The 15,459-nt window shown below is 39.4% G+C and overlaps 1 protein-coding gene across 10 annotated transcripts in view; it reads right to left on the bottom strand.

The window, feature by feature from the left end:
- LSM14A (LSM14A mRNA processing body assembly factor) overlaps positions 1-15,459 on the bottom strand; it is a 55,082-nt gene that overhangs the window by 28,833 nt on the left and 10,790 nt on the right. For all 10 annotated transcript variants that reach the window (XR_014804835.1, XR_014804836.1, XR_014804838.1 and 7 more), the window contains 2 exon segments: positions 6,117-6,280; positions 3,425-3,554 (listed from right to left, as the gene is read on the bottom strand). Coding sequence is in view for 2 of the 10 variants with exons in the window: in XM_084958195.1 (XP_084814321.1) it covers positions 3,425-3,554; positions 6,117-6,280 (294 nt within the window). In the remaining 8 variants the exon portion in view is untranslated.

The following is a 15,459-nucleotide window of genomic DNA, read 5'->3' as shown; positions in this document are numbered from 1 at the left end:
TTATCTATTTCATCTAAGATGCCAAATTTGTTAACATAAAGTTGTTCACAATATCTTCATATTACCCTTTTAGAATCTATAGTGATGTCTACTCTTTTCTTCTTGATATTGGTGACTGAAGTCTTTTTTTCCCCTTGCTCAGTCTTGCTAGAGGCTTATTTTATAAAACTTTTCAAAGAATCAACTCACGGCTTTTTCGATGGATAGTAACATACATGTTTCGGCTTGTTTCTATTCCATTGATCTCTGCTTTAAAATTTTTCTTCCTTTTAGTGCTTTTGGGCTACTATACTTTCTTTCTGTTTTTTTTTTTTTTTAAGCTTCTTAACAAGCTAGCGGCTCTTTGGATTGGGCCTACAGCATGCAAGTTCCCAGACCAGGGACTGAACCCACACCACAGCAGTGACCCGAGCCATAGCAATGACAACACCAGATCCTTAACCTACTGTACCACTAGGGAACTTTCCCCTGTTTTTTTTTTTTTTCTGTCTTTTTGCTATTTCTTTGGGCCGCTCCCCGCGACGTATGGATGTTCCCAGGCTAGGGGTCGAATTAGAGCTGTAGCCACTAGCCTACGCCAGAGCCACAGCAACTCGGGATCCAAGCCGTGTCTGCAACCTACACGACAGCTCACGGCAACGCTGGATTGTTAACCCACTGAGCAAGGGCAGGGACCAAACCCGCAACCTCATGATTCCTAGTCAGATTCGTTAACCACTGCGCCACAACGGGAACTCCAATGTTTACATACTTAAAGTCATAACTATATAAAAATATTCACAGAAAAGAGTTAATTTTAATAAAACCTGTTAACATACCAATGAGTTTCAAGATACACTTGAAACTGGATTTGTAATTCAGTGAAATAAACTGACAGTGATTATTTCAGTGGAATTAAAAAAGAATGGGCTGTAATTTGAGATTTAAAAACATATTCTTGGAGTTCCCGCTGTGGAGCAGCAGAAAAGAATCTAAGAACCATGAGGTTGCAGATTTGATCCCTGGCCTCGCTAAGCGGGTTAAGGATCTGGCGTTGCCGTGAGCTATGGTGTGGGTTGCAGATGCAGCTCAGATCCTGCGTTGCTGTGGCTGTGGCTGTGGCTGGCAGCTGTAGCTCTGATTTGACTCCTAGCCTGGGAATCTTCATATGCCTCGGGTGTGGCCCTAAAAAGCAAAAAAAAAAAAAACAACAACAACAACAACAACAACAAAAAAACCCCAAAAAACCCCCATTCTTTACTTTGGGAATTTCAATAAAGGTGTACTTAAGTGACCTCTATTTATGTAACAGCTATAAAAACAAACAAAATCTGATCAGATTATACCTAGCTTTTGCACATGACAACCTCCAATCATAAGTAGGACTGTTATTAGCCAGCCCTAGGATACTTTCTCCCTACAGTATTATATTTTTCTCAAACTTTGTTACTATAAACAAAGAATGCTCTCAAACATGCTATATGTGAATATCTCTCATAGGTGATGTTAAATGGGATAATCACCCACATTCCACTTAATACTCCTTAATAGTTTTACTATTCCCTAATAATGGCATTATCTCCATTCCATTTTTGAAAATCCACCATGTGGAAAAAAATGCTTATTTTTAATTTTTTTTTTTTGGTCTTTTTAGGGCTGCACCTGTGGCATATGGAAGTTTCCAGGCTAGGGGTCAAATCAGAGCTGCAGTTGCCAGCCTATACCACAGTTCACAGCATGGTGGATCCTTAACCCACTGAGTGAGGCCAGGATCAAAACCGAATCCTCATGGATATACTAGTTGGGTTCATAACTCACTAAGCCACAAAGGGAACTCCAGAAAATGCTTATTTTAAATGGATATATCTTATGTAGATTTAAAATAATATTCAATGAAATTTGGTAACTGGATATATCTAGACTTTTAAAAAATGTTACTGTTCTAGGATAGAAAGCCCAGAATTAAACCCATGCACCTACAGCCAACTCATCTATGACAAAGGAGGCAAGAATATACAATGGAGAAAGGACAGCTTGTTCAATAAGTGGTGCTGGGAAAACTGGACAGCCACATGGAAAAGAATGAAATTAGAACATTCTGCTAACACCATACACAAAAAGAAACTCCAAATGGATTAAAGACCTAGATATAAGACCAGACACTATACAATTCTTAGAGGAAAACATAGGCCAAATACTCTCTGATATAAACCACAGCAACATCTTCTCAGATCCACCTCTGAGAGTATTGACAATAAAAACAAAAATAAACATACGGGACCTAATCAAACTTCAAAGTTTCTGCACAGCAAAGGAAACCCTAAACAAAATGAAACGACAACCCACAGGATGGGAGAAAATCTTTGCAAGTGAATCAACTGACAAGGGATTCATCTCCAAAATTTATAAACACTTTCTGCAGCTCCATACCAAAAAAACAAACAACCCCATCAAAAAATGGGCAGAAGATCTAAACAGACAGTTCTCCAAAGAAGACATACAGATGGCTAAAAAACACATGAAAAGATGTTCAACATCACTCATTATTAGAGAAATGCAAATCAAAACCACTGTGAGGTACCACCTTACGCCAGCCAGAATGGCCATCATCAAAAAGTCTACAAATAATAAATGCTGGAGAGGGTGTGGAGAAAAAGGAACCCGATTACACTGTTAGTGGGATTGTAAATTGGTGCAACCACTGTGGAAAGCAGTATGGAGATTCCTCAGAAAACTAAACATAGAACTATATTTGATCCAGCAATCCCACTCCTGGGCATCTATTCAGAGAAAACCACAATGCGAAAAGACACATGTACTCCGATATTCATTGCAGCACTATTTACAATAGCCAAGACATGGAAACAACCTAAATGTCCATCGACAGAGGAGTGGATCAAGAAGATGTGGTACATATACACAATGGAATATTACTCAGCCATTAAAAGGAACGAAATACCGGCATTTTTAGCAATGTGGATGGACCTAGAAATGATCATGCTAAGTGAAGTCAGCCATACAATGAGACACCAACATCAAATGCTTTCACTGACATGTGGAATCTGAAAAAAGGACAGACAACTTTCTTTGCAGAACAGATGCTGACTCACAGACATTAAAAAACTTATGGTCTTCAGAGGAGACAGTTTGGGGGGTGGGGGGATGTGCTTGGGCTGTGGGATGGAAATCCTGTGAAATTGGATTGTTATGATCATTATACAACTACAGATGTGATAAATTCATTTAAGTAATAAAAAAAAATGTTACTGTTCTAAGAAATGGCATTTATGGAACCATTAATCACTAAGGACATTAAAGTCTTTAATGTACAAAAGAAATACCAAACAATATATCTGAAAATTTGTGGTTAAATTTCATAATCTTTGTGGTAAAGACAGAGAAATTACCAAAAAAAAAAAAAAGAAAAAAAAAAGGCACAACATACCAACACCAACAGCCCCAAACTGCTGCCCGACTAATGAACTTGGACTGAATTGACTGTATGTCGGCATCCTGCCAAAAGGTCCATAGGAGCCCACTGACTGGAATGAAGAAGTAGATGAGCCTAGTGAAGACTGAAGAAAAGATCATAGGTTAATTTTCCAGGCTCTAAACAATATGTACATATCGAAAATAAATTTGTATATTTACATTTTAAAGAAAACCATTAAATTACAACTACTAGGAAAAAAAGCCATTATAACAACTTGCAACATGCATTTAATTTTAAAATAGCTGATTTTTAAATTTGTATATATGTGTTAATTATACTTAATTAATAAATTTATAAATATTTTTTCTACAATGAACTCCCCCTTTGAGATCAGTTTTATAGCTAATTTAGCAAAGAACCAAAAAAAAGTTTTACCTGAGTAAATAGTCATTATGTTTAAAGAAAAAATATGAGAAAAGTTCAATCTGGTTATAGAACTAAGTTTCAGTCTGGCACTGATATAAAACTGACATCTTAACTTTTGATTTTACTCTTGTTTTCAATTACTTGGGGTATACTACCAAATTTATAGAAAAGAGATGCACAAACCATCCTATATAAAACCGCTTACCACTTACATAAATACAGTTATTATTACGTTAAAGAACACTTTATAAAAGGCTTAATGTACTAAACCTAAAATATATTCTAGTTCTCTGTGGCACAGTAGATCTGGTGTTGTTATTGCAGTGGCTTGGGTCACGGTTGTGGTGCAGGTTCAATCCCTGGCCTAGAAATTTCCACATGCTGCAGGTGTGGCCAAAAAAAAAAAAAAATCTAGTATGTATATAGGTACACTTTATACATTAATTTATCTTAACATAAACATTTAATAAATATGAAATGTACTAACAGCCACCAAAACATACATTCTCTGATGGAACGACCTTGTCTGCACGTTTGCTGCTAGTGTAAGGCACATGGCAGGTACTCAATTCAATACTGAATGAATGAACTGAAAAATCCGAAGTCAGAAGTTCCTGCTGTGGAGCACTGGGTTAAGGATCCAGTGTTATCTCCGTTATGGCGCAGGTTCCATCCCCAGCCAGGTGCAGTAGTTAAGGATCCAGCAATGCTGAAGCTGCAGCTCAGATTTGATACCTGGCTCAGGAACTTCCATATGCCTCGGGTGTGTTTATAAAAAAAACAAAAACAAAAAACGGAAGTCAAAATTTATGGAGGTTTTTTTTTTGCTTTTTAGGGCTGCACCCAAGGCATATGGAGGTTCCCAGGCTAGGGGTCCAATCAGAGCTGCAGCTGCCAGCCTACACCACAGCCACAGCAAAGCCAGATTCGAGCTACATCTGCGACCTAAACCACAGCTCACGGCAATGCCAGATCCTTAATCCACTGAGCAAGGCCAGGGATTGAACACGCATCCTCATGGTTCCTAGTCAGATTCGTTTCCACTGCACCACGATGGGAACTCTGGAAGAAATTTTTAACATAATTTTGCTCTCTTGATTTTTCTCATTCCATAAAACTGACTATTTAACTTTTCCCTGGAGAGTTATCAAAAGATATATGAGTCAGATAACATCACTCTTTGGTATAGGCAGCTATCTCTAAGAGAATGTATCTCTTCTCCCTCCATTTAAGAAGTTCACATTTCCTCAGGATTCTTTCAGACGAATTCCTCAAAAGATGTTAAAAGGGAAGGATTTAAAAAGGGTGGGTGGGTGGGAATAAATGAGTGAAGAATTTTTTCAGTTCATGTTCTAAGAACCAAATTACCATTTCTTATTTAAAAGGCTTATCTTATATTAAGAAAAAAAATAATAAATTAAGTGTTAAAAGGCACTTTCTCTTTTTCTCATTTTAATTTTATGTACCACTTAATATTTTTTAGACGAGTACTTTAATAGCTGGAAGTAATGCACATATATGCAAGATAAAGTGTGCATATGTACATATGTATGTATGTGTATACATATGCCATTTTTTTAGGGCCGCACCTATAGCATATATAAGTTCCGGGGCCAGAGGTCGAATCAGAGCTGCAGCTGCCAGCCTACACCACAGCCAGAGAAACACGGGATCTGAGCTGCCGCGGCTTGGGACAACATCTTAACCCACTGAGTGAGGCCAGGGACCAAACCTGCATCCTTACAGACACTGCGTCAGGTTTCTAACCCTCTGAGCCACAATGGGAACTCCCACCACCCTGGTTTATAATATGAACCACATGTGAATAACATAGTGGCATGGATCCTGGAGCAGACGTCTTAGATCTATTCAAACTATGGCTCTACCTCAATTTCTTTGCTGGCAAAAATGAGAATAACTACAGTAAAAGCTCAGAGGGTATATTATTACTTAAGGAGGACTGTCTTATATACAGTGCTTTGAATAGTGCCTCTTATAAAGTTAGACCTCAATACATATTAGCTATCTTAACTGTTGCTGAAATAGACAATATAATAAAAATTAACTCCTCGGCCATTTCTTTATTAATTCCAACTTACGCTCTAAAGAGAAAAACCTGGGTGAGAACATTATACAGTTATTTAAGGTATCTAGATAAATAAACTACATGAGTATTCAATTGAGAAAATTCAAAAAACAAAAACAAGGAGAGGCAAAATCCAAGGCTAGTTATGTGCGTGAAATTTGCCCATACTCCAAGACAGATTTACTATGTTACCTGAACGATAGCTGGGTCCTGAGGCAAAGAACATTGTGGTTTTGGTGGCTCACAAACAGTTAGGTCTTTAATATCACTCCCACGGAATATAATGTATTCAAAGACTTCATCTCGAGGTGGTATTGGACGATCTGTTGGTCTGTCTTCTGTACCAAAGGACCGAACTGGTGAGAAAACAGAGGATATGAGGTAGTTTCTATTCATTGCATTCAGGTAGTGCTCTTACAAATGCACTATTTCAAGTATTAAGCAGCAGTTCTTAAATGTCATCCATGAGAAAATATTTATTAATTTGCAGCTAAATAGTTTTAAAAAGTCACAGCTGTGGCTCAGATTCAATCCCTGGCTCAGATTCAATCCCTGGCCTGGGAACTTTCAAATGCCATGGGTATGGCCATAAAATTTTGTAAAAAAGGACTATCTATGTTACATGGTTGTGTTCTTCCTACATTTTTATTTACTTAAATCTTTGGTGGTTGTGGTAAGAGGAAATATTAAAAATATTCGTTGATTTATTTTTAATGTCCTTATTTGGCAAAACAAAAAACCGGCAACCTGTGTAATATTTTTGGGGCGGGGGGCAGGGAGTGAGTGAAGATTTCCAATCTACAAAAAGTGCCAAATTCGAGAAACTGAACTTCGAGCTTAAGATGAGACAACAGAAAGAACATCTCTCTTGGTGAGTTTGTCCTCTAGAAGCTAAGGAAAGCAGCTATCACCTATTCAGCCCATTGGACAGCCTGAAATGCTCTAGTTAACTAAAATACCTATCTCATATTAAATCTGATTATTTTAACACTTAAGATAGCATTACTTAAGGAGTTCCTACTGTGGTGCAGTGGGTTAAGAATCCAAATGCCAGGGCTCAGGTCACTGCAGAGGCAGGGGTTTGATACCGGGCCTGGCTCAGTGGGTTAAAGGATCTAGCATTGCTGTAGCTGCAACCTAGTTCGCGGCTGTGGCTGGGATTCACTCTGGCCCAGGAACTTCCATGTTCTGCATGTGTGGCTGTAAAATAATAAAAAATAAAAAAGATAGCAGTATTCAAAGCTGAACTGTGGACCACCTGCATTAGGGTGAGCTAGCTAATAAGATTTCTGGGATCCTCTTAAAAAACCTACTGACTCAGACTTTCTGGGAAAAGGGTGCAGATATCTGCATTTTAAACCAATTCCTTAAGAGAGTCTTTTTTTTTGGCTGCGCTTGCAGCATACAGAAGTTTCTGGGCCAAGGACTGAACCCGAGCCATAGCAGCAACGACACCAGATCCTTAGCCCACTGAGTCACCAGTGAACTCCAAGAGAGTCTTATGAATTCTTTTTTTTTTTTTTTTTTGGTCTTTTTGTCTTTTCTAGGGCTGCACCTGCGGCATATGGAGGTTCCTAGGCTAGAGGTCCAAGTGGAGCTGTAGCTGCCAGCCTACACCAGAGCCAGAGCAACAAGGGATCCAAGCTGCATCTGTGACCTAGACTACAGCTCACAGCAACGCCAGATCCTTAACCCACTGAGTGAGGCCAGGGATTGAACTCGCAACCTTATGGTTCCTAGTAGGATTTGTTAACCACTGCGCCACGACAGGAACTCTGAGAATCTTATGAATTCTTAAAAGACTTCTAAAAATGTGAACATCTCCACAGAAGCTCCAAATAGGAAAGTTTGCAGTATCAGATAGTATCCATTTAAAGAGTATCCTAGAGGAAGTAAGCCCCTTAACACTGTGCAAAGTTTCAAATTTCAGTTTCAATGATGCCTTTAAAAAAAAAAAACCTGGAGTTCCCGTTGTGGCGTGGTGGTTAACGAATCCGACTAGGAACCATGAGGTTGCGGGTTCGGTCCCTGCCCTTGCTCGGTGGGTTAATGATCCGGCGTTGCCGTGAGCTACGGTGTAGGTTGCAGACGCGGCTTGGATCCCAAGTTGCTGTGGCTCTGGCGGAGGCTGGCGGCTGCAGCTCCGATTCGACCCCTAGCCTGGGAACCTCCATATGCCGCGGGAGCGACCCAAAGAAATAGAAAAAAGACCAAAAAAAATTTAAAAAAATCCTAAAAATTATTTCCAGTGCTTATAAGACTTTTAGAAAAGATGGTGACCTAGGTGTAGGTTTGCAGAACATTCCTCCCTAAAACTAAAGAAGATTAAAGTTAAGATAACCTTAAACTAGGAAAATGCCTCAAGCCCATACCATAAAGCTTTAATAAAAAATATCATTCAGATACTCAATGAGTTAGTCTAAACTGGAAGACCAATTCCAGAATCCATATGTAGCATGCTGAGAAATTTTCCCAGGCACCCTCCAACTTGGTGGATGGGGACAGGAACACAGACATGATAAAGGAAAAGATGTAGAATGCCCTAGCTGAGGTTCCTCTTTCTCTGATGGCCAAACTATACTTTATCACGGAATGAGTGATAAAGTGACAAGGTCCTACATTTTGTCCTTTAACCAAAAAGAAGGCTAGAAAGAATTACAAAAAGCTAGACTAAGAAAATTACAAATAAATCAGTTTCGCTCCTAACCTTACCACCGTCACTACTACCACCATACAATGTTTTACAAAATCTCAAACATCCAAAGTAAGAGATTATCTCATCCTGAAGCTGTGGGTGGGTGAGAAGCTTCATGAGACTTTCCAAGGCATAACAAAACCATGCAGACTACACCCATGTACTCAAAAGACAGATTAAAAATCCACCGAGAGGAATGCCTGTCGTGGCACAGAGGAAAGGAATCTGACTAGGAACCATGAGGTTGTGGGTTCGATCCCTGGCCTTGCTCAGTGGGTTAAGGATCTTGGTGTTGCCGAGAGCTGTGGTGGAGGTTGCAGACATGGCTCAGATCTGGCATGGCGTGGCTGTGGCTGTGGTGTAGGCGAGCAACTACAGCTCTGATTGGACCTCTAGCCTAGGAACCTCCATAGGCCACAGGTGCAGCCCTCAAAAGACAGAAAAAAAAAAAAAAATCCACTGAGGATTAATATTTATCACAACAAACATAAGAAAATTTCCTAACAAGAAGACACAAATTTAATCAGAAAGTTTCACTGTATGTCCATAAAAAAAAAAAAAAATTAGTGTACTGTAAGCCATACAGATAAAAATTCAGTGCACTATAAGCCAACTTTGCTATATTAAAATAAAGAACTCATTGAAACAGTGACACAAAAAAATACGTGTGGTAGAGCAGAAACTAATCTGACTAGTATCCATGAGGATGAGGGTTCAATTCCTGGTCTCACTCAGTGGGCTGGCAATTTGGCACTGGTATGAGCTGTGGTGTATGTCACAGAGGCAGTTTAGATCCTGCATTGCTGGGGCTGTGACATAGGCTGGAAGCTGCAGCTCCGATTCAACCCCTAGCCTGGGAACTTCTATATGCAGAGGGCGTGGCCCTAAAAAGACAAAAAACAAACAAAACCTCAGAAGAGAACACTTCTTTAGTAACGCTTTTTTTTTTTTTTTTTTGGTCTTTTGTCTTTTTAGGGCCGCACCCGTGGCATAAGGGGGTTCCCAGGCTAGCGGTCAAATCAGAGCTGTAGCTGTCAGCCTATACCACAGCCATAGAACAGCCAGATCCAAGCCGCGTCTGTGACCACACCACAGCTCATGGCAACACTGGATTCTTAACCCACCGAGAAAGGCAAGGGATCAAACCTGTGTCCTCATGGATGCTAATCAATTTGTTTCTGTTGAGCCATGATGAGAACTCACCGTAACACATTCTATGAGGTCAGCATCATCCTGACGCCATGGTCAGACAGATACCATAAGAAAGGAGCAGATCAATATTTCTTATGAATACAGACACAAAAACCCTCAACAAAATACTGGCAAAATAAGTAAAAACTTGGAGATGCTCCTCAAAAAGGATATACAAATAGGCAATAAGCTCATAAAAAAGAAGTTTAATATCATTGGTCATTATACAAATGCAAATCAAAACTATTTTTACAGGTTCCCACTGCAGTTAAGAATCTGACTGGAGCAGCTCACATTGCTGCTGAGGCATGGGTACAATCCCCGGCCAGGGAATTCTGTGTGCAGAGTTGCCACAGCTGTGGCATAGGTTGCAGCTGCGGCTCAGATTCACTCCCTGGCCAGGGAACTTCCGTATGTCATGGGTGCGGCCATAAACAAACAACAAACAAACAACACCAACAAACTTTTGGATGGCTTTAATGATTAAAAAAATTAGAAAATAACAAATATTGATGAGGATGTGTAAAACAGGAATCCATGCACATTGCTGGTGGAAAAGTAAAATGGTGAAGTCCCTGTAGAAAATAGCTTTGCAGTTCCTCAAAAAACTAAATATATAATAACGTGATTCAGCAATTTCATTCATATGTAAGAAAACCTATGTCTGCACAGAAACTTGCACATGAATATTTCAAGCAGTATTGTTCATAACTGCCAAAAGTTGGAAACAACCCAAAGCCCATCAACGGATTAATGGATAGAATACACACAGACACAGACACAGACACACACACACACACACACACACACACACGAGTATTATCAAGCTATAAAAAGAAACAAAATGCTGATATGTTACAGCTAGAAAGAAGCTCCAAAGCATTACGCTAAGTGAAGAAGCCAGACACAAAAGTCACATATTGTGTGATCTCTTTTACACCATATATAGAGAAAAGGAAAGCCAGAGACAGAAAGCAGATTAGTGGTTACTAATCTGAAGGGGGAAATGGGGAAGGATTACTCAACAGGTAAGAAGTCTTTTCCCAAGGTGAAGAAAAAGTTTTGAAATAGGGAAAGGTGGTGACTGCATAACACTGTGATTAGACAAAATGCCACTGAATCATACACTTTACTGTATATGAATTTCACCTCAATAAAACACACACACACAAATATAGCTGGTAAGAGAATACACAACATGGTAATAATAGGTGGATTATAATGTTGAAAATACAGGTAGTTGTCCTCTATAGTCTCAATTTCATCATGTTGTGACATTGCTTTAGTAAGTATTCTAGTTTTTCTTATTTGCCAAACTAGAAAAGCTCCAGTTTTAGGCTGATGTTTAATAGAGTGGGAAGTAGGAAAAATGTATTTTTTTCTATTAGTCTTAAAAGAATATAATCAATTCGCAACTTCTGACTACAAACAACAGCAAAGATGTATTAAGAGAAATGGATGTGACAAGTTTTTTTTGGGGGGGGGGGCGACATGTGCCATATGGAAGATCCTGAGCCAGGGAGTGAATGCGAATTGGAGCTGCAACCTACGCCATAGCTGTGGCAACTCTGCATCCTTAACCCACGGTGCTGGGCTGAAGATTGAACCTGTGCCTTGGCAGCAACTTGAGCCACTGCAGTCAGATTCTTAACCACTGTGCAACAGTGAGAACTCCAATGATAATCTTCTTAAAAAAAAAAAAAAAAAAAAAAGGTCAAAGTTCTGGCAAAATCATTTACCTAAAAAATCTGTCTCTAGGAGTTTCCGTCGTGGCGCAGTGGTTAACGAATCCGACTAGGAACCATGAGGTTGTGGGTTCGGTCCCTGCCCTTGCTCAGTGGGTTAACGATCCGGCGTTGCCATGAGCTGTGGTGTAGGTTGCAGACGCGGCTCGGATCCCGCGATGCTGTGGCTCTGGCGTAGGCTGGTGGCTACAGCTCCAATTCGACCCCTAGCCTGGGAACCTCCATATGCCGCGGGAGCGGCCCAAGAAATAGCAACAACAACAACAACAACAACAACAAAGACAAAAAGACAAAAAAAAAAAAAAAATCTGTCTCTAGGTCAAACAATCTTGAACATCACACTAATGCCAAACCTGGTTACCAGTGTATTAATATCCATACATATAGGATTTTCTTTACAGCTCAGTGGATTAAGGATCTAGCATTGTCACTGCAGTGGCTCTGGTGGCTGGCCAAGGAATTTCCATTTGCAGAGGGTGTGCTTCCCCTCCCTTCAAAGTACCCGTATAGGGAAGAGCTGTAGTGACCAAATTCTCAATACAATAGCTCTATTATAAAATACCAAAGCTTTTAAGTTTAAATTCGATACATACATCTATAATTAAGTATGGTGGGAACCCTCAAAATGATGTTAAAACTTTTCCAAAGGCTCTAACAACCTTTTTTTTTTCTTTTAAAGGGCTGCACCCGTGGCATATGGAGGTTACCAGGCTAAGGGTAGAATCAGAGCTATAACTGCTAGCCTACACCACAGCCACAGCAATGTGGGATCCCAGCCATGTTTGTGACCTACACCACAGTTCACAGCAACACTGGATCCTTAACCCACTGAGTGAGGCCAGGGATTGAACATGTGTCCTTGTGGATACTAGTCAGATTAGTTTCTGCTGAGCCATGATGGGAACTCCCTCTAACAACTTTTAGACACAAACAAAAAATTATAAATTAGGCTCTAATGTTGATTGCTAAAGAAGAAAAGTCTATAGAATACTAAAATAAGAGCAATAAACGAAAGGTTGAATTATTCAGGAAATGTCTAAAAGTAAGTTGGGGAACTAAGGCTAAGTTCAAATGGAAATCTAGAATAACATGTATGATGTACCCTCAAAGTTAAAACTCCTCTGTCAAGTATCAGTTTTAAGACTTGGTCCTAATCACTTATCCAAACTTAAGTGCCAAGCAAATTTATTATTGTCCATACACAGAGCAGATTTTCTGTCCTCTACTATAGCTCTTCCCTAAACCTGACCTATCCTAAATTTCAGCTTAGATACTACTTGTGTTCATGACGATTTTCCAAAGAAACAGAACCAACAGGATGCATATATACACACAGAGACACAGAGAGATTTATTTTAAGGAACTGGCTTATGTGACTATCTAAAATCTGCAGAGTAGGCAAGCAGGTTGGAGAACTGTAAGTCCAAAGGTGGTCTGGCAGAATTCCTTCCTGCTCAGAGGAGGTTAGTCTTTGCTCTATTAAGGCCTTCAACTTGACTGGCTGAGACCCACCCATACCCCACATAATGGACAATTATCTGTTTTACTCAAAGTCCACTAATTTAAACATTAATTTAATTTAAAAAACACCTTCAGAAACATCCAGAATATGTAACCAACTACCTGGGCACTGTGGCCCAGCCAAACTGATACAACCCTTGCCATCACTCAACTCAACCGGTAATACTCCCAGGTGGAAGGGACACATTCTTCCTCTCACAGAGCATTCTACCATTGTCTAGACCTACCTCTTCTCGGATGAAAGATCTTCAGGAGAAATATCTGTATCTTTGCAACTCCCACAGTATCTAACACAGTGCCCTACATACTGCTGACATTTACGTATTTCTTGAATAAATTCCACAGTGGAAAAAGCTATTAAGTAAGCTATTTCCAAAATTACTGAGCACTGTTTAATATCAAGGGAATTGAATTAAATTATACAATAAACCTACTTAGAATAAAATAGGAAAATGACTACTTACAGCAAAAAGAAATAACAGCTGGACAACAGGATGGGAAAACAAACAAAAAAAATAGCACACAGATTTTTTTTTTTAAAAAACACCATAGATGCACAAGCATCAAACCAGAGAGGGAAAAAAGTACTGAAAAGCTGCACTTGGTATTTTTTTTTCTCCTTCTGATATTTGTCTTCAAGTACGGTTCTTGGTTCATACTCAGTATTTATATTTAATTTATATTTAACTCTTGCCGAAACTATTTGAGATACGACATATTTAGAACAAGCTGTTATATAAGGGTTTAATACAAGGTTTAATTACTTAAATATTGAAAGAGCTCCATTTATCAAGCTATCTCTTCTACAATGTAGACCCTGATAGCAGGACAGTAGTAAGCAGACTCTAGATTTTTTTCTTTTTGTTTTTTTTTTGCCTTGCCCATGGCATATGGAAGTCTGGGGCCAGGGATCAAATCCATGCCACAGCAACTCAAGCTGCTGCAGTGACTATGCTGGATCCTTAACCTGCTGTGCCACACAAGAACTCCTTGGATTTTTTTTTTTTTTCTTTTAACTTGAGGGGGAGCTTTAAAAAGTACGATTGTACAGCCCTGCTCTCTGAATCACACCACAACCTGCCTTTACAAACTTCCACTTTCTGCACACCTGAACCCTCGTCTTTGGTCCATTCTTCACCCTTATCCACACTACTTTCTTTTTTGTTAGGAAATATTATTGTGCTGAGTGAAAACATCTGTCCCTAGCCTCTGTAATCTCTTCCTGTACCCACTACATACTTGTCATCCATAATAGAGACATTACTACTAATCTTCTCTCTGCAATACTCTCAATCTCCTCAGCAGTATAACATGCCAATCATTGGTGATCCAAAGATAAGAGTCCACGGCCCAGATGACTTTCCTTTCACCTTTTCAACCATATTCTTAAAACAAACTCATTTTCACTTAATTCTAAAAGTTAAAATCCTACTTGAAGAAAAAGACTCAAAATTATCTTGTCCTGTTCATTAACATATTTCATCATCTTCATTCAGTTCTCCCCTCTTCCCTACAGTCTTGGGGGAAGAAAGACCCATACATTTCTTTTAACCCAATGTCACCTTCCACAATTATAGGCTTGAGAGCTTGCTCAGCCTTATTTGCAATTTCACTTGCTTCTTCCCTTTGGATTACTAATATATGTAGATTTACTCAGACATACCTTGGTTCAACCATGAGAATTTCAGACTGAGTGTAAGGGAATAATGACTAGTGAGAATGAGAATTTAGAAAGAGTGGCGTGAAGAGAGAACTGTAAAGCCAAAAAAGCAATCTGAAAGTTTAGACGGTGATGCAAAAACAACAAAACAACAATGCAAAACACATAAATAAGGACCTCTCTGAAACTGTAGGTAAGAGATCCTGAAACATTTTTATAAAGCACATAATGGCAAAAGAAAATTGATCTACACTTATTATTGCTAATCTGAGAGAATAAAATATCAATACTGTCTTCATTTATTTGTTTATTTTTTCTTTTTTGGCCATGCCCAAGGCATATGGAATTCCTGGGCCAGGGATCAGATGTGAGCTGCAGCTGCGACCGAGCTGCAGCTGCATCAATGCTGGATCTTTAACCCACAGTTGCAGGCTGGGGATCAAACCTGCATCCCAGGGCTCCTACTATGCCAGAGTGGGAACTCCTCCACTTGTCCAATTCGTTAAAGCCAATTTATTCTAATTTCTCATGTATCTACTCCTTCCTCTCTATAAGCTCAGGCTTATATTTCCTCTTCCCCAAACACCTAAAATATTCCAAATGACCCTCACCCCCAATTTTTGCACACTACTGTAAGTATAAACTTCCTAAATCTGGGCTCTGACATGTCACTTTATTGGCGAAAAACTTTCAATGGCTCTCTACAAGCCATCAAGAAAATTC

The sequence above is a fragment of the Sus scrofa genome, chromosome 6 (genome assembly GCF_054392235.1).
Source record: "Sus scrofa isolate SSC_HxYL_T2T_F1_AM1 chromosome 6, Sscrofa_HxYL_maternal_Yorkshire_Landrace_v2.0, whole genome shotgun sequence".
In the NCBI taxonomy this organism is placed as follows: domain Eukaryota; kingdom Metazoa; phylum Chordata; class Mammalia; order Artiodactyla; family Suidae; genus Sus; species Sus scrofa.
This window is presented reverse-complemented; position numbering and strand designations above follow the sequence as displayed.